An 18225-nucleotide genomic window follows, 5' to 3' on the forward strand; every position below is an offset into this window, starting at 1 on the left:
GGGAAATAAGATAATGGCAGACATCATCACCACAATTACAGGCCGTGTTCCCTGCCAGAATCGTCCCCGTCATGAGAGGGAATCCGAGAAAACTATCGACATCGAGCAGACATCCTCCACGCTGCCCAAGATCGACGATCCGCCCCCAGACGGAGGATACGGCTGGGTCTGTGTGGCCTGCATCTTCTTCATAAATGGTAAGAACAACAACTGTATTCTCATTCGAGATGTCTGGATCTTGCGAAACATCGTATGTGTCGAACCATGCCTGATCAAGGTCGGATCCGGGGTAAATCGAGATCGCTTCTTCTACAACTACTATACACATACTAGCACTATCACCCAATCGCACTCTTTGCAGGTCACATCAAATCAGCCACTACACTGTCTGACGGACGAATTATAGGACATACATGGGGCGTCAATTCGACATATGGCGTCTTTCTTTCATACTACCTCAACAACGACTACTTCCCGCACACTTCGGCCCTGACCTACGCGTTCATCGGTGGGCTATCCATCTCTCAAGCTGTCCTAATCGCCCCTCTTGCAACGCACGTCATCCACCTTTACGGCACGAAAGTATGCCTTCACCTAGGCGTCTTCTTCGAGACATTGGCCCTTATTGGTGCCAGTTTCGCCAGGCAGAGATACCAGATCATTCTAGCCCAGGGCTTCTGTTTCGGCTGGGGCATGGGGTTCCTCTTCGTCGGCTCGGTGGGGATCATTCCTCAGTGGTTTGACAAGAAACGCAGTGTCGCCAACGCCATCGCTGCTGCAGGGTCTGGCCTGGGTGGTTTGATGTACAGTCTCGTCACCCAGCGCGTGATTGACACGATGGGTCTTCCATGGGCGTTTCGTGTTCTGGGAATCTGCAGTTTCGCAGTCAACCTGACGGCTTCAAATCTCATTCGCGACCGCAACAAACAAACTGGATCGCGGCACAGAGCCTTGGACACGAAAATTCTCCGGCGTCCTGAATTCCTCTTTCTCCAAGGCTGGTCCTGGTTCAGCATGCTGGGCTATACCATCTTGCTCTTTTCGCTGCCTGCCTACGGTCGCTCGATTGGCTTAACCGCGCAACAAAGCTCCATCGTAGGCGCAGTACTTAACTTGGGTCAAATGCTAGGTCGACCCTTTATTGGGCTCACCTCGGATCGCTGGGGCCGTCTCAACCTCGCCACCTTTTATACATTCCTCTGCGGTGTCTTCTGCCTTTCATTTTGGATCCCTGCCGAAGTTGTCTCTTCGCCTATGGGCTTGTTGTGCTTCTTTGCCATCGTCGGCGGTGCACTGGCCGGCACTTTCTGGGCCACTATTGCACCGGTCGCTGCCGAGATCCTGGGCCTTGCAGACCTCCCTGCAGGACTCAGCCTGACCTGGCTTATTATGGTGCCGCCCACGACATGCGCCGAGGCTATCGCATTGCAACTGCGACGTCAGCATGCCCACAGCTGGGTCTATCTGCCTCCCCAGATCTTCACCGCTTTGACGTATTTCGCTGCAGCATTGTGCTTGTGGGTAGCACGAGGATGGAAGGTTGGACAGCTGGATTGGCAGGCAAGCGACCAGCGGGAAAGGGAGTGGGAGCTGGCGACGAGGCAAGATAGTCCACTGACCGAGAACAAAGGCCCGGGGCCCGATGGCAGCAACCTGAACGTGCCAAACGAGGGAACAGTCCGGGATACCGCTCAGGAAAACGGCATCACGACGAAACGGGACATCTGGCGTACTAGAAATATGGTCAAGAATATGTTGGCCCGGGAAATCGTGTAGCCACAATAAGACAAGTGATACCGCTCATGTACAAGGCATATGACCGGCAATATTAATCTCCAGATACAGTACACCGTACACAGTTTCCACTTTCCACTTTCCACTTTCCACCGCGCACAACACTCGCTCACCGTCCTGGAGAGACCGACGGGTGTTCTAGCAGACACATAGACCGGTGGTATCTCCCTAGGGTCCAAGGCCAGGCTTCCCCTTGTCAAACATTTACGCACCGAAAGGTGGAGAAAGAATCCAACAAGGTGCAAGAGCATGAAAATACACTGGGTTTGGCAAATGGACTGGATGGATGGATTTCTCAACCTAAAATATCATATCTGGCTGGTTTAATACCTCTCCATTGTCCCTGCTGCCCAGCTTCCACCAGTCCCATACCGGCGCAAATGTAGAGCACCGTCTGGACAACCAATCCATCGCCCGACGCAGAAACGAGCAGTCAGACGACCAACGCTGAATGAAAATATGCAAGCGAAACACCCCTTCCGAAGATACCTGTCCTCAGTGCCATCTCAGGCCACCTCCTTGTCCGTCCGAGGCGTTTCTGCTTGCTGGCCGCTTTCTTTAGTTTGAAAGTCTTATGCCCTCCACACGCTCTTGTAGCTATGCCACCTGGGGCATATGCAATATATCCTCTCAAGCTGGACAGACGAGAGTCGCTTGTATCGAGCGAAAGTCCCGCTTTGGCCATCCTGAACAAAAGAAATGTCGATATAGCTAGGGCTATACCTTCGTAAATGGCGATAGTAAGCATACCAGAAGAGATGCTTGTTGCGAACCACTCATCACTCCGTGCAATAATTCAATATGACAGAGCTGCAGACCAGTGTTTCCAGTACGATCAATCAAGATGACCGGTTAATCAAAGGGTCTGCTGGACAAGCTGTTGCGGATGGTCGCTCTTCATTCCCTGAGCTTTCGATTTGCTGCCTCCTTAGAAATGTTCTGGGCCGCCCCGCTGCGCGGCATCAAATAGAACGTGCATTACAAAGGGAATTAATTATGTTGAAAGAATGGTCTCCGATGGGGTGTAAGACAGGCGTTGGTTGTATGCCTTTGTCGAGACGGAAATCGGAAATGTCTGTGTTAAAACCGGATTTGGTGACAGTTTCCACGGCTGTCGATAAACATAAACAGATGAAAGGTCATCCACCAAACCGAACCAGCTTAGTCCATGCGGCTCAAGGTCGTCGAAAATTCATAAAGTGGAATAGGGTCGTAACAGAAGATCCCAAGAACGCCACAGAGCCGTTGAATGACACCAGGGTCTCTGAAGGAGTGTTATGAGCACCGTGCGTTGGAGTGGGGTGTTGAGATGCCGTCCCCTTGTTGACCAAGGTTCTAACCCGCCTGCGAGAGATCTGGCTTGGGGCTCTCTCAAATTGGTCATAGTATTACATGGACCCAAGACTCAAGAGTGCTTCGATAGCAACTCGTTCCTGGGAGTCATTGACGCCAGCGTCCTTTGAAATTGAGCATAGGGTGGAAGTATTGATAGTCCCCGGCTTAGTCGGGGCAGTATAGGCGAGTTCAGCTGGAGTCTTGGATCGGTATCTTGGTTGATACGAGTACGTCGCAATAGGCTGATAAAGCCGACCAGCACCAGAGACGGATCGGGCTGCAATGGGAAGTGACCGTGCACGCAGTGCCTCGGCGCCGATACTCGCCCAGTCTTCCTCGTCGGTGATTTCGCCGTCTCCAAGGTCCTCATCAAGAGGTTCGGGAGCGACAGAGGAGACGTAGCCGTCGTCGTTGCCATCTAAAGACATCTTGTCGGCTTCGTGCTCTAGCATGTCTTGATCCTCGTACTCAATTTCTGAATGAGAGAAGATAGCGGAGTTGCCAGTGTAGCTGGTACCGAAGTTTTCGGATCCAGTACGCCAGGATCGTTGGCCGGGGACCTGAAGCCCAGGTTGGGAGTAGGATGATGGTAGACTGCCCGGGGGGGTCATGGTAGATGCTTGACGCTCTCTAGGTGGCTGGCCTTTGATGCGAGCATCCCATCTTCCCCAGCCAACCTTTTCAAAAAGGACATCGCCCTCACGGCCTGTATTCTCTGGACCGCCGCCCTTGCCTTCCAGCGCAGCCACAACCAAGCGGCGAGCTTTGGCAGAAGTTATGCGAGAAAAGCCTGGCACTGAGGTTGTCAGGTAGCCCATGATATGTCGGATGGCTAGAGGGCCATGAGACAACAAGATATCTGGGAGGTGATGCTTGGCCAACATGCTGGGGGTGATAACCCCGGCGCTGTCCAAGTCGCCCAAGCTATCCAGAGCCTCAGCGCTCAGCGCAGTGAGTTGTGGTTTATCAGGGGCATCTTGCAAGTCAATGTCTGAGTCCAGCTGAGTGCTCTTTGGCGACATTGGGCCATGCTGGTCGCTTGCGTGACGGCCATGAGGCGGAAGGTTGGGAGAGATGGAGTTGGGAGGCGTAGGCAACATGCCAGAATGCTTCTTGGAGGAAGCGACCGGTACAGCAGTGAAGTTGTCCCGGCCATTCATGGCGTCGCGCGGCTTGGGAATGTCGACGGATGCGGACTTGCCGTTGAGGGCCATACCGAGGGCGGAAATGGGTGTTGGAGCCATGTTCTCTGCAATTCTGCGATAGAAGTCAGAGCTAGAGCTAGACGCGCAGTGAGTCAGCATATACTGTGCGCATGAAAGAAGGATTTAGGTGACGCGTTGGTGGTGATAATGGCGATATGTTATTGTCCGAACAAGCTCAATATGACTCACCACAAAAGCGCGCGTCTCTGCTACGGATTGCGATGACTGCGGTATGGGACTGTGAGATCGGCTGGATCGGCAAGGTCGCGAGAAGTCGAGCAGACCAAGTGTGGCGACGGAAGGCACAGGCAGTGGAGCTTAGGTAAGTGGAAGTGGCGATAAGAGACACAACCTTGACGGAGGTGTCTGTACAGCGATATCTTCCTTTGGAATAAGGAAGATGAAGGAAAGGAAGGAGAAGAAGAGAAGTGAGTGTTGGCGTTGGCTCTTTTGATAATAGAACAAGCGGGGTGGGTGCAGGGCGTGTGTGAGGTGTGTTGGTGTTGGATGATTGAATCCAGAATCCAGATTGGTTTGTTGGATTGGCAGATGACAGAGACGAGATAGGGATGCAAGCCAGATAGAGGGCAGACAGGCCCGGAGCCTAACTTGAAGGCCTCCTAAGCCTGGAGGAGGGTGGTGCGGGTGGTGCGGGTGCACTTCAATGGGCCCTAAGGCCTTAGGAGCCAACGGGTTAGAGGGCTTGGGGGTGATGGGTGATGGGTGATGGGTGATGGGAATGCCCGGCGCCCCAGCAGTAGCAGTACGTAGTACGGAGTAGTAGTACATAAGCCTCGCGGCCACCACCGTCATCGTCATCCACCACAAACCAGCCATAAGGCCCCGTGACCTAGTGAGTGGCCAATCGGTAGGGCTCCTAAGGCCTTAGGCTGCCGCTGCCCTACTAGTCTGTGTCTAAGGAGCCGTGCCAGACTGCCAGTGGTGAGTCAATCCACCACCACCACCAGCAGTTCATGCAGGAAATATTCGGCAGGCCCCCTACGTACCTAAGTCGACATACGGATACATTACTTAGGCTTGTGGGGGGCGTGGCCCCAATCCTCTCGGGCTTGCTGGGCAATGCTCGTTGCCTGGAGGCCGTCTGTGACAGGCTCATTAGGCCTGAGAATTCCTTCTGCTTCTCTGTGGTGTACGAGTACTCCGGACCTCTCGGGGCTAACCCCAAGCCCCAATGAGTGGCGACTGTCTGCGGCACATGGCCTCTACAGCTTCAGCAATTGCACAACAACCTACAGCCTGGCTCAAGCGATGAATGAAAGCCCGCCGTCTTGGTAGACGCTAGAAAACGCACCGCATCTGCCGCTCTTCTCTCCTCTCCTTCAGGAGACCCGGGCAAAGGCACCAGTTATCCTCGACTACCTACTACGTACTCTGTACCGAACGGGTCTGTTATCTCGGACCACACAGATAACAGGATCACGCTGCACCACGCATGGGCCTCCTCAATCGACAACCAGTCCCGGGCGATTGCGGAGAAGATGTAAAATGAGGACATAGAAGAGGCTAGGAGACCTGTCACCCCAAACACCTCAGGATTCACATTTCAGGACTACCCATCGCGATCGGAATCGGGATCGGGATCAGCACCAAGGTTCAACACGAATGTTCTCTTCCAAGGTCCGCCCGCTTGTCACTTTCCCACGTGCGTCGAGCTGGCGACTCTTGTCCATCCCGCGTCTCGCGTCTCGTCTGTAGCGCGCGTGGGCAGGACCTGTTGTGTCATTGCTGTCTGTAAACGGAGAGCTATACCACGAAATCTTCCACGCCCCCCGACACCCATCCCTTGGTTGGTGCTCACCGAACACCGCACCAACAACACCTGTCGCAAGAGCCACGAGGTCTTCACTCGTGCAGTCATGTCCAATCACTATAAGGCGTCCTGTAATGCATGACTCAAAAAGTTATTTGAAATGGAAATCGCAAATCCATGCCTACACTATGTCTGTAGACTTTGCCGGAGCTCGCTTGCAATCATCGACTATAAATCCATTACATTATCATGCCTCAGGCGTAGTCATGCAGTATATGATATACATGACGGCATCATCATCACTCCTCCACCGTCAAAGCTGGAGAGATGTCAGTCATCTCCAGCTGCCCAAAGTTTGAGATCTGTCCCCGTCAACCAGGAGCCCGGTGGTCCATAATGAAATAGCGCAACAGGACAAGGCTCGAGTCGCCATCCCAACTCTGCGTCTACTTTTACATGGTCAGTCTCTTACTCTCGCGAGGGTCTGTATACCTCGACACCATCTGCTCACCCAGAGGAAGTGTCGGTGATTCAGGCACCATTTCGTCATCCCAGCTCCCACTCCTGCCATGCACAGGGCGGTAAAATGCCTGAGTCTGGCGAGGAGTGGATCGAGTGCGAAACAGGCTCTGATTTTTGGTCACTGTTTCGTCTCGGTCCTCAAAAGCGTCCACCTCCTGAGCCCGTGGCTTGCTTGTCCGAGGTTTCCGCGCGACATCGTCAAGTAGGAACTGATAGAGAATCTGTGAGAAGCGCCTCGATAGTCACCGGGCCGGCGTCCCGAGATTCAGCCATGACATGTCACTGTTGTCAGGGGTGCGACTCCGTACTCGCACATGGCTGAAATAGTCGCCGGCCTCTTCCTGACTCCAGCCTGGCCCTACTGCCGGTTGTCTTTCCTCGTGATGTTGGACCGACCGTATCGAGTTCGGCATTGGGAAAGTGGGTATTGAGGGGCTTCGTGTTTCCGAGCTATCGCTCGTCTCACCCGACGCCGGAGTTTGCACAGGATGTGCCTGGGCCTGGGCAGCAATATAGCTGCTTGGAGGTTTCAATGGACGTTGAGCTGGACCTGACCACGTGTTGCCTACAGGAGTCCACGCCACGTCGTGGACACTGGTCGGGACGCCACTGGAGAAAGCGCCTTCATACTGTTCATCGTCGTACTCGTCATCGGTTGTGTCCATGGTCGCGGCGGAGCTCACTCTTGAAACCCGCGCCTGAAGGCCTCGACTATGTGGACTTGAGGGGCCACTTTGCAAATTGGGACTCCCTGCCGCGACGTTTCGCGGTTCAAGACGATTTCCAGCGCTGTCTCGCAGAATGATCTTAGGTGATCTCAAGGAGCTTTCGGGAACTCCCGAACCGGGCCAAAATCCGCTCCTCCCAAGGGTTGTCCCGCCTGAACTCCTGGAGAACAAGCTCGTTTGGTTCTCTGGAACGTGTTCGCCTTGGAAATACCTCCCCCAGCCTTCGTTGGTCTTGCGTTGAGACGCTTGTCGAGCAGGGGCTGCTTTGGTTGTCACTTGTTGAGCGGGAGTCGCCTTGCCCAGTTCGATGCTGGGTCTCTCCTGATAGTCGCCCAGATCTGGCATCATCGGCTTGGAGATGGTAAGCGAGCCCTTCTCCCTGTCTCGCTTAAATAAGGATTGTCCAAATCCCATGCTCGATCCACGAAACCCACGATCTGAGGAGACTCGTCGGATCAGGTGTCTGGGATCTGGTTTGCCACCGAACATCGCTGTGCTGTCCGCCTCTGCTATGACCGTAGAAGGCACCGGGCTCCTTCCCATGGGCTGTCCAGCTCTTGATAGAGGCTGCAATCCTCTTTCTACATGGGTGTCCTCGCCGCTTCTTCGTTTGGCGTCCGGATACTCGGCCTGCTTCTCTTTCTCCCTCTCCATTCTCTTCTTGCGAATTGATCTCAACCACAACAGGAGAATGACCAGAATTAGCGCGACGCCGCAGATGCCACCTAGCACACCCCACAAAATTGTCAGGCTCCGAGATCTACTAGATGACCCCGATGTGGCTGCAGCACTGGTTGCTGTGGCACTCGCAGTTGTAGATGGCTGGGTGTTCGAAGGAGTTGCCAATGGGGCCTGCTGACTCCCAAGCAATTGAGTCGATGCAATCCAACGATTTGCAGTCTGGTTGAAGAATACCACCGGGTCATCGTCATTGCCACCAACGAATGCTATCAGGCCATCGGCGCCCTGTGCCAGATCAAAGTCCGTCCGCTTGGCTGACGGCGCCAGACTGTTATTGTAGGCGGGATAATTGTCGAGATATATCGCTCTTTTCAACCTGGATGGAGCGCTAGGAGTGGCTGTAAGACTGGTGCTTGTGGCATCGCCTCCCACTGTTTCACCATAGGACGCAGGAAGGCCTCCAGGATTTAACAGAACGTTTGTCGTTATGGTAGGCGGAGACTGACCCAGATCAAATGTTTGCAGGATCCTGCTGCCATCGTCCAGCGTAAGCACCGCACATTTCGCCGCAGAAGAATCGGGCAGTGGAGAAGGCAGTGCTAGTCCGAGGTCTTGCCAGCCGTCGGATGGGCCAAAGGTGAAGACATTCAGGTTTGTGGTGCTGCCGCCCACCATCATAGCGCGATCCTGTGCCCATGGAAGCATGAATGGTTTCACTACTGGAGGGGCAATCGAGCTGTAAGCCAACACTCTGTATGGCGGATACATTTCGACAAGAAATGTCTGCGAAGATGGCCCTGTGTAGCCATCTTGGGACCCTCCATATACCAGCAGTGATGACTGGGCATTCATGTAGGCTGCTCCATGGTTCAGGCGATGTTGAGTGACAGACACAACTGGCGTGATGGTTTCCCAGGCTTTGTCCAAAATTGAGTAACGCTGCAAGCCTGGATAGTTGGAAGATGATTTATTCGCTGCGCCGCCGACAACATATAGCGCTGGTTTTGAATTGTCTCCGTCCACACCACCCTTGACGCACACCGCGCCTGTCACTGATATTCCGTTGGTCTCTCTCTTCCACTGTGCACCTTCCTTCAACTCCAACGTCTGGAAAGCCTCGGGTGAATAGACGTAGATGGTATCATTATGAATGATGGAGCAATGGTCTTCGAGCGCAACCAGAGGTCTAGGCGCTGACATGTCCAATGTCAGATCTTTTCACCACAATTGGCGCAGGCAGTTGTTAGAGCCGTAAATGCATTTGCATCTTCTTGTCGATTTTGCAAAGAAGATTCTGGTTACTGGTACGCAGGGCCTATAAAGTCTGTGGTCGAGAGGGAGTAGAGAGTGCGAAGTCGAAAGTGGTCCGATCCAGAGAATCAACTCGTTGCTGTGCCAGAGGGCGCACTATAGGATCTAGGTACGTTCACGGGTTGCTTCTGATGAGAGCGCTTGGACGCAGACTTTCCGGTGCAATCGTTAAGCTGCGTGTTTCTCGAGCGACAAAGGGTCGCTTGGACGTTGATTTGGCCAGAGCTTGGGCCAGGTGAGTTCGGCGTAGTGTACAGGTCATTCAAAATTGACAGGTGTCTGTGGATAAGGGGAGACTCAGGAGGAGGCGTCTGCGGCGCGCAGAAGGAGGGCGAATGTCCCAGTCACGGTCAACTAAAAGAAATCGAGACTGTTGTGTCGCTCAATTGGAGACGCGAACTGGAAGAGAACCAACACTGTTTGTCGAGCAGAGCGAATTGGCTGCTGAGAGCGCTGGGCGCTAACCCGGACGGGGAATACGACCAGGCGGATGGCGGGCTCTTGCGCAGGTACGGAGACTGAACAGTGGACGCATCCCCCCTGGCAAGAAATAATGGAGAGACTCACTGGGCGGTGGGAAGGCGGTAGGGCAGCCCAACTACGTACCTACCTTTAACCACTGCAGTGCCCCTAAGCCCCTTAGCCCTTAGCCTTCCTACGCCCCGCCTGCCCCCTGGTGGGATCCATTTCGGCGTCTCCATTTCCCTCTCCATCTCCATCACCGCGAGCCTCCTTAGCCCCGTGATCCAGGGGTACTGTACTACTCCGAGTACGCGACTACCACCCGCCAAACACGACGGCGGTGACACATAAACGAGAACAATGATTCTAGATGGCATGATATATGTATAGAAACAGCATGGCCGGGCTTATTCAACATGGGGTTACTCCCACCTCCTCCGTGCGGATCACGTGATATACTGGACTCGATATTGTTCTCCGTACACCTACCTAGGTACGATTACTACCTACTTAGGTACCTACCCAGGTACCTCCCTAGGTATTCATGACACCAGTTCACTCCCCGCCCTCGTTCACCTGCTGTTTCGCTTTCCACTGGTGAGCCATCTGTAACAACTTGGACATCTTGGCCGCACTCTCGTCGTCCGCGGGGAAGACATAGTCGATATACTCCTCGAACCGGTCTTCCTCGATCTTTCTCCTCTTCTTGACCTTACGCGGCATCTGCTTTTCAATCTTCTCAATGTCTTCCGGTGACCCATGTGTTTGCTCAAACGACCGCCAGGCATTCAACAAATCAACCCGTTCTTCCTTCATTTCCTTCGACTTGAAAAGCTCATGTGCCCGCTCAAATATCTTGCGCGCCCGACCCTTGGCTTCCTCGCTGACCCGCTGCTCTTCATTTTCGCCGGCTTCAGGCTCGTTAGGATCCGGCACATTGATCTCAAACCGCGCATAGTTGATCCAGACCTTGACGTGGTCGGTCTTGTGTAGGAGGCGCTCGTACAACGCCCGGGCTCGATCGTATGCTTCCTCATACTCTTCGAAGTCGATGTACGCCTTCCACACCAGTTCTGGCATGTCGAGTGTGGGCTGCTCAATGGCCAACTCAAAAATGGCCCGCGCTCGGTCCAAGTCGTCGAGCCCACGCTCAAGCTCGGCGAATTGGATCCAAGCTTGACTGTTGGACGGGTTCCATTCAATCTGCTTCTCGAAGAGAGTGCGACATCGGCCAAATTCGAATAGCTGCTTCTCCAGCTCGATGTACCCATGGAATAGTTTGTCCTTCGGGCACATCCCGATAGCTTGCCCCAGCGTCTTTCTCGCCGCCTGCAGTTGCATTTGCCGCACCTCAAACTGCGCTTTCAAAAGCCATATTTTGGCGAAAGTCCATTTCTTGTGTGGGATGAGCTTCAAGCACTCTTGGTATACTTGTCTCGCCCTCTCGATGTCCTTGTTGGTCATCTCCTCCCATAGCGCATAAAAGATCCACAGGTAAATATACCTCCGCCAGTGTCGCTTCTCCTGTGATGGCGGAACTTGGGCAATTGCTCTCTCGTAGACGTCTCTCACACGTTCCACATCGCCTCCCGCCTCCTCCAATCTGGCAAAGTCGAACCAGGCATCGTAATTGCGAGGATTGGCCTTTACTTGTTCCTCATACTGCACCCGCCGCTTTGCAAGGATGACATCCTCCACTCCTTCCCGATTCCCAAATTGCTTCTCAAACTGGGTATAAGACTTGTGGAGTAAGGCAGATCGAGAGCGTGGCAGTCTGTCCAAGGCATACTTGTAGATCGCCCTGGCCCTCTCGTACTCCTTGAGTTTAGCCTCATAGCGTGCATACGCAATGAAAAGCTTTTCATCCATAAAATCATCACCGAGGGTCTCGATGGCAACGCCAAACACGTCCCGCACCAGTTGACTCGTCCCGTTTTCTTCCTCGAATTTCGTCCATCTGATCCAATTTCGCGGCTCGGGATGAACAATGGTGAAGCGTTCGAAGATCGCTCGCGCACGGTCATACTCGCCATATCGCTTTTCCAGTTTGATGTACGCCAGCCAGGCCGCCTCGTCCGGCTCCCAACTCATCCATCGCTCGAAGACTTGCCTTGTCCCAGGTATATTGCCCAGCGTCTCTTCCATATACACATATTTGTACCAAAGTTTGTCGATCCGCGGAAGAATGGTGACTGCTCTGTCCAGCAAGTTCCGTGCATGGTTGATATTCCTTGTCTTCATTTCCGCTTCGATATATCGGATCCATAGGACAACATGGGTGCTGTCGACATCCAAGGCCCGCTCGAAAATTGACCTTGCGCGTCGGTATTCTTTCTGCTCCAATTCCCATTGCGCATACCGCAGCCAATTGTTCATGTTAACCCTGTTGCGGCGAACATAGTCCTCGAATTCCTTGCGCTTGCGACCCTGGAATTCATGGAGTTCTTCTAAATCCGCAAAGCGCTGGGTTGGCGCTTGTATGCCCGGTTCTTGTCTATCGACTGCTTCACGAAGCAGTTGTTCTGCAGATATTTGCACAGGCGCAGGGGCCTTGTTCTTGACCCGCGGAGGGCCTCTTGAGGAATCCATGTTGAGGAGATTCGAATTAGGATCTGAGGACTCCGGACGTTTCTGGGGATGGTGTCAGTAGCCAGAACTGTACGTGGCACTTTGCGGTGCCCGCAGCGTGATTGCCAGTTTTCAGAGGGTACCATGGCAGGCGATAAACTTTGAATCCGTCACAGCCTGCGGAGATGCAATGCCAAGCAAGCAATAGGATCTGGATTACATAAGAAAATGTACGGTCCACCATAACTACTACCTGGGCGTATCATGTGACTGGCCTGCCGTGTCCTCAATCTACTCCATACAAGTGTTGCCAAGGTCCTCATCAGCGCGTTCCCTAATCTGGCATTTTGGACACTTCTCCGACTCCCCTGGCTGGAGCGGTCGTTGTCACGTCGTTCGCGAGTTCTTGTAATTCAACTGTCCGCCTCCTCCGTCTCTTCTGGTGACTGTTCTCTTTATTCTAGTGTGTCGGGAGGAAGTCCTTCAGCACCCTTCCGGACGATGTGCTAAACAGTCCCGACAAATCTTCCTGCATACCCACCACCGATTAATATTCGACCTTCTCGTTGATTGCCGCACCGGCGACGGCTGCACGATCCGCGACCATGGCGGCATTCCTCGATAGCTCCTATAGTCTGGTGCACCTTGATAACACCGCCGACCAGCCAAGTCAGCAAGATCTCAAGACCCAGCTTGAAAAGGGCAGTGACGAGAGCAAAATAGACACGATGCGGAGGATATTGACAATAATGCTGAATGGTGATCCGATGCCCAACCTTTTGATGCACATCATTCGCTTTGTCATGCCGTCCAAGAGCAAGCCGCTGAAGAAGTTACTGTACTTCTACTATGAGATATGTCCCAAGCTGGATGCGAATGGAAAGTTGAAGCAAGAGATGATCTTGGTGTGGTATGCTTAATGCTGGACCGTCGATAGAAGGCCCGGTGCTGACCCCATTGACAGTAATGGTATCCGAAATGATCTCCAGCATCCCAACGAGTTCGTTCGAGGAAATACGCTACGGTTCCTTTCCAAGCTGCGAGAGCCTGAACTGATCGAGCCACTCCTCTCTGCCGCTCAGACATGCCTCGACTACAGACACGCATATGTGAGAAAGAACGCGGTGTGGGCACTAGCTTCCGTGTATCAGCATGCCCAGCACCTTATCCCTGACGCACCCGAAATGCTCTACACTTTCCTGACTGCAGAGACCGATACAACATGCAAAAGAAATGCCTTTGCTGCTTTGATGAGCATAAGCCATGAGAAAGCTTTGGATTATCTTACTGGTATTCTGGATGGCATTCCCAATGCCGACGAGTTGCTACAATTGGTTGAGCTCGAGTTCATCCGGAAAGACGCGGTGCACAATCAAGCAAACAAAGCCCGATATCTACGCCTGATCTTCGATTTGCTGGAAGCCAGTACCAGCACGGTGGTTTACGAAGCTGCTACTACCCTTACGTCTCTCACAAGCAATCCGGTGGCAGTGAAGGCCGCGGCAAGCAAGCTGATCGAACTCAGTATCAAGGAGGCCGACAACAACGTCAAACTTATTGTGCTCGACCGAGTCGAGCAACTCAGAAGAAGACACGAAGGTGTGCTTGATGATCTAGCCATGGAAATACTGCGCGTCTTGTCCAGCCCCGATCTTGATGTTCGACGGAAGGCCTTGAGCATCGCTTTGGAGATGGTGTCGAGCAAGAACGTGCAAGAAATTGTCATGCTACTAAAGAAGGAGCTCAGTAAGACCGTGGTGGAACAATACGAGAAGAACACCGAATACCGACAATTATTGATCCAGTCCATCCACCACTGTGCCATCAAATTCTCCGAGATTGCCGCCAGTGTGGTCGATGTGTTGATGGATTTCATTGCGGATTTCAACAACAGCTCCGCTGTGGAAGTCATCTCATTCGTCAAGGAAGTGGTTGAGAAGTTCCCCAAGCTCAGATCGTCAATCGTCGAAAAACTCGTGTCGACACTTGGTGAAGTTCGGGCCGGCAAGGTGTATCGTGGCTCGTTGTGGGTGATTGGCGAGTATTCTCTCCAAGAAAATGATATCAAGGAGGCCTGGAAACGGATTCGGGCAAGTCTCGGAGAGATACCCATCCTCGCATCGGAGCAGCGCTTACTAGACGAGCAATCCAACGAGGATGGGGAAGTCAAGGAACAAGTCAACGGTCATGCCACCAAAGTAGCGTCGACTGGCTCCAGAAAAGTGCTCGCAGACGGTACATATGCAACGGAAACTGCGATGACCAGCGACTCGGCAGCAAATGCTCGGTTAGAAGCAGTCAAGGCTGCACAGAAACCACCGCTGAGACAACTCATCCTGGATGGTGATTGGTATTTATCCACGGTCCTTTCATCCACTCTCACCAAGCTCGTAATGCGACATTCTGAAATCTCTTCAGATCAGGCACGTACCAATGCTCTGCGTGCCGAGGCTATGCTTATTATGATCTCAATCATCCGGGTTGGACAGTCGCAATTTGTGAAGGCGCCCATTGATGAGGACTCCGTTGATCGTATCATGTCGTGCGTAAGGGCATTGGCGGAGTTCACAGAGCGCAGAGAGCTGGAAACATCGTTTCTGGACGATACACGAGATGCCTTCCGAGCGATGGTGCAGGCCGAGGAAAAGAAACGCGCTGCCAAAGAAGCGGTGGAGAAGGCGAAGACGGCAGTCCAGGTCGATGATGTTTTCTCCATACGGCAATTGGCTAAAAAGAGTGCAGCTGATGGGATAGACGAGATTGATCTTGACCTTGAGAAGGCCACTGGCGGCGATGCCTCCTTCGAGGACCTGTCGTCTAAGCTCAGTCGTGTGGTACAACTCACAGGCTTCTCCGATCCAGTCTACGCCGAGGCGTATGTCAAGGTGCACCAATTCGATATCATCCTTGACGTGCTGCTTGTCAACCAGACAAATGAGACGCTCCAAAATCTGTCGGTCGAGTTTGCAACATTGGGCGATCTCAAAGTCGTGGAAAGACCGACTACCCACAACCTCGGGCCACAGGATTTCCTCAATGTGCAGTCCACGATCAAAGTGTCAAGCACTGACACTGGCGTGATCTTCGGCAACGTCGTCTACGATTCGCCTTCCGGGACAGATACTCATGTGGTCATCTTGAACGACGTCCACGCCGATATTATGGACTATATTCAGCCGGCGACTTGTTCCGAGTCAGCCTTCAGGACCATGTGGACCGAATTTGAGTGGGAGAACAAGGTCAACATCAACAGCAAGAGTACGAACAAGACACTCCGCGAGTTTTTGGAGCAGTTGATGAAGAGCACCAACATGACCTGTCTGACTCCGGAAGCTGCCTTGCAAGGCGATTGTCAATTCCTCAGCGCAAATCTGTATGCACGCAGTGTTTTCGGTAAGCATGTCTTCCCCACCTCGTTATCGCGACCTACTGACCAAGCTAGGCGAGGATGCATTGGCGAATTTGAGTATAGAAAAGACGGCAGACAACTCGATAGTGGGATTCATCCGGATCCGCTCACGTTCACAGGGCCTGGCGTTGAGTTTGGGGTCATTGAAGGGCTTAAAAGCGGGCACATACTAGGCTCCGGCTCGCTCAGATGATATTTGGATGCGGCAGAGGTGGCAATGACAACGAGTAGCACGAGCTGTCGCGAGTTAGAGAGGGCTCAAGAAGCAGTGACATGTGACTACGTGACAGATGGCGATGAAACACGAGACAATCAAAAGCGATGTATGCCAGTCACGTGCAAGGCTGGCCCAACAATGAATGGTGCACCTCGATCATCGGCCATTGTTGGGATATCCGGATGTGTGTTGCAGCATCCCGTGCAGCCCGAGCCAGAGTACGCGTACATACAGGATCCGTATACCAGGTATTTATTCGTACGTAGGGGCCGCCACCTCCGCAGTTCGATCGATGGCTCGAGTCCGCCACTGGTGATGTCTCGGAGACAACCTGACCTGACCTTTGCACTCCCAGCCATCGCATTCTGCCAACCCACTCCGGCCCAAGTAACCAAGTTTCCAGCGTCATGTTGCTGCTGAAACCCACCATCTACCGTCTCTGTAAGACTCGGTTATGCTAATTACTCTGTAGTGATGCTGTCCTCGTCGCCCGTGTCGCAGCTATTCTGCTTTGCCCATCTTCCCGCCTGATCCTCGACTTCTCGTCGATTCCACCGGCAGCACCTTCGCAGTCAATAACCAGCCGCACGCCCATGGCGCCTTGGCTGCGATTCGCAGCACTCCCAACATCCCTTCTCATCTTGATAGCCAGGGCAGCCTCGCCGGTGTTGTCGCAGGGTTACGACTGGCCGTATAGCCTGCCTCCCGATGCAAAATACTACCCCGAAGATGAAGTACTCATCAAGCGAGATATCGACATTCAACAGAAGTTACAGAGGAAGACAGCTACCGGGGTGAGGAAGATGAGTGGCGACCCAGGGGAGAAGTTCTATATGGACTACTGGGGGTTTGAGCAAGAGGAGGAGTCGAATAACTATTCGAGCCCCACGAACGCCACGCTGTTCACCTCGTTTGAAGCGCCCGTGCGCGTGCACTCTCGAAAGAGGAGTCCGCGGGCAGTCGAACCATATCTGCGGCTACCTGGCTGGCATCTCTTCGAAAAGAGAGATTTCCAGTGTCCGTCAGGCACTTCCCCCTGTACCTCTGTCGACCGGCCCAACAGCTGTTGTGCAACAGGCTCGACTTGCCAGTTGGTGGAAGACACCGGCCTGGGCGATGTCGGATGCTGTCCACACGGGCAGGTCTGTGCAGACTCGCTTTCCACGTGTGAGGCGGGTTACACCTCGTGTCCCAATGACCCAGGCGGCGGGTGCTGTATTCCTGGCTACGCATGCTATGAAGTTGGCTGTGTGCAAACTTCGACGGCCACCCTCCTGACCCCTTCGACGACGACCGTCACCTCTTACACGACTGTAACGCCATCCGTCTCGTCTTCTCCGAGCGCCTCAACAACACCAACTCGAATATCGACCTCGACCCCAACCTCGACCGCTAGCGCATCAACTCTTCCCCCACAGATCTCTACAGTCACCCGGACAATCACAGTCACGTCCTCGGCCAGCAACAGCCTAGCATGCTCGACGGGGTATCGGTCGTGCCCAGCCTCTGTAGGTGGTGGTTGTTGCCCGACCGATCGTGAATGCGGCTCTGCAAACTGTCCGCCCACCACCACCACCAGCTCCGCAACTGCGGCGCCCCCAGTCCGTCCAACGAGTCTAACTACTACCGAAGAGACCACCACAGTCCCTCCTCCAAACACTAGATCTACCTCGACACCTACCTCAACGCCCACTTCGACCACGCCAGTCAGCGGCTGTCCCACCGGGTTTTACGCCTGCAGCGCCTACTACCAAGGTGGCTGCTGCCAGATTGGGCGCAATTGTGACAAGACATCATGCCCCGCAAGTGCAAGCACGACGCTTGTTGACACGGGCAGTCTCACCATTGTGGCGCCCACAGGCAGCGGCATTACTGCCCCCGGATCTCTCTTGACCGGCGCCTGCGCCAACGGCTGGACCACATGCGCACCGGTTGTCGGTGGCGGTTGCTGTCCTTCCGGGTACGGGTGCGGAGCCACCAGTTGCACGGCCAGTGTCAGTGGTGGCTCAGGCGTCGGCAAGATGGCGCCCAATCTGGCGACGAGGGGTTTCTCACGGGACTCTTGGACACTACGGTTGGTGTCATTTTTGGCAAGTCTTCTTTGGGGAGCTTTAGCTTTTTAAACCCCGAGCAGAGGCAGCGGCAGCTCTTCTCAAGACTGTACTCTTTATTTAGCTGGAAGCTCTGTACAGTCCCTCGCCCATGCCGTAATTATCTTCCCG

At 53.6% G+C, this 18225-nt stretch overlaps 6 protein-coding genes across 6 annotated transcripts; 3 read left to right on the top strand and 3 right to left on the bottom strand.

The window, feature by feature from the left end:
- Positions 1 to 13: 13 nt before the first annotated feature.
- On the top strand, positions 14 to 1776 carry A1O3_09608 (uncharacterized protein; the record flags this gene model as incomplete). Its single annotated transcript, XM_007739702.1, has 2 exons — positions 14 to 197; positions 407 to 1776. The coding sequence occupies 2 exons, from the start codon at positions 14 to 16 to the stop codon at positions 1774 to 1776; spliced, it is 1554 nt and encodes a 517-aa protein (XP_007737892.1).
- Positions 1777 to 3182: 1406 nt separating this feature from the next.
- On the bottom strand, positions 3183 to 4373 carry A1O3_09609 (uncharacterized protein; the record flags this gene model as incomplete). Its single annotated transcript, XM_007739703.1, has 1 exon — positions 3183 to 4373. One exon carries the CDS (start codon positions 4371 to 4373, stop codon positions 3183 to 3185), a length of 1191 nt encoding a protein of 396 aa, XP_007737893.1.
- Positions 4374 to 6869: 2496 nt separating this feature from the next.
- On the bottom strand, positions 6870 to 9236 carry A1O3_09610 (uncharacterized protein; the record flags this gene model as incomplete). Its single annotated transcript, XM_007739704.1, has 1 exon — positions 6870 to 9236. The coding sequence occupies one exon, from the start codon at positions 9234 to 9236 to the stop codon at positions 6870 to 6872; it is 2367 nt and encodes a 788-aa protein (XP_007737894.1).
- A 1128-nt stretch (positions 9237 to 10364) lies between these two features.
- Positions 10365 to 12398, bottom strand: A1O3_09611 (pre-mRNA-splicing factor clf1; the record flags this gene model as incomplete). The annotated part of the gene is made up of 1 exon (XM_007739705.1): positions 10365 to 12398. One exon carries the CDS (start codon positions 12396 to 12398, stop codon positions 10365 to 10367), a length of 2034 nt encoding a protein of 677 aa, XP_007737895.1.
- A 584-nt stretch (positions 12399 to 12982) lies between these two features.
- A1O3_09612 (uncharacterized protein) lies at positions 12983 to 15959 on the top strand (the record flags this gene model as incomplete). The annotated part of the gene is made up of 3 exons (XM_007739706.1): positions 12983 to 13287; positions 13342 to 15770; positions 15820 to 15959. 3 exons carry the CDS (start codon positions 12983 to 12985, stop codon positions 15957 to 15959), a joined length of 2874 nt encoding a protein of 957 aa, XP_007737896.1.
- Positions 15960 to 16596: 637 nt separating this feature from the next.
- A1O3_09613 (uncharacterized protein) lies at positions 16597 to 18126 on the top strand (the record flags this gene model as incomplete). Its single annotated transcript, XM_007739707.1, has 1 exon — positions 16597 to 18126. The coding sequence occupies one exon, from the start codon at positions 16597 to 16599 to the stop codon at positions 18124 to 18126; it is 1530 nt and encodes a 509-aa protein (XP_007737897.1).
- Between the last annotated feature and the right edge of the window lie 99 nt (positions 18127 to 18225).

This window comes from Capronia epimyces, assembly GCF_000585565.1.
Source record: "Capronia epimyces CBS 606.96 chromosome Unknown aczIQ-supercont1.10, whole genome shotgun sequence".
NCBI classification, from domain to species: Eukaryota; Fungi; Ascomycota; class Eurotiomycetes; order Chaetothyriales; family Herpotrichiellaceae; genus Capronia; species Capronia epimyces.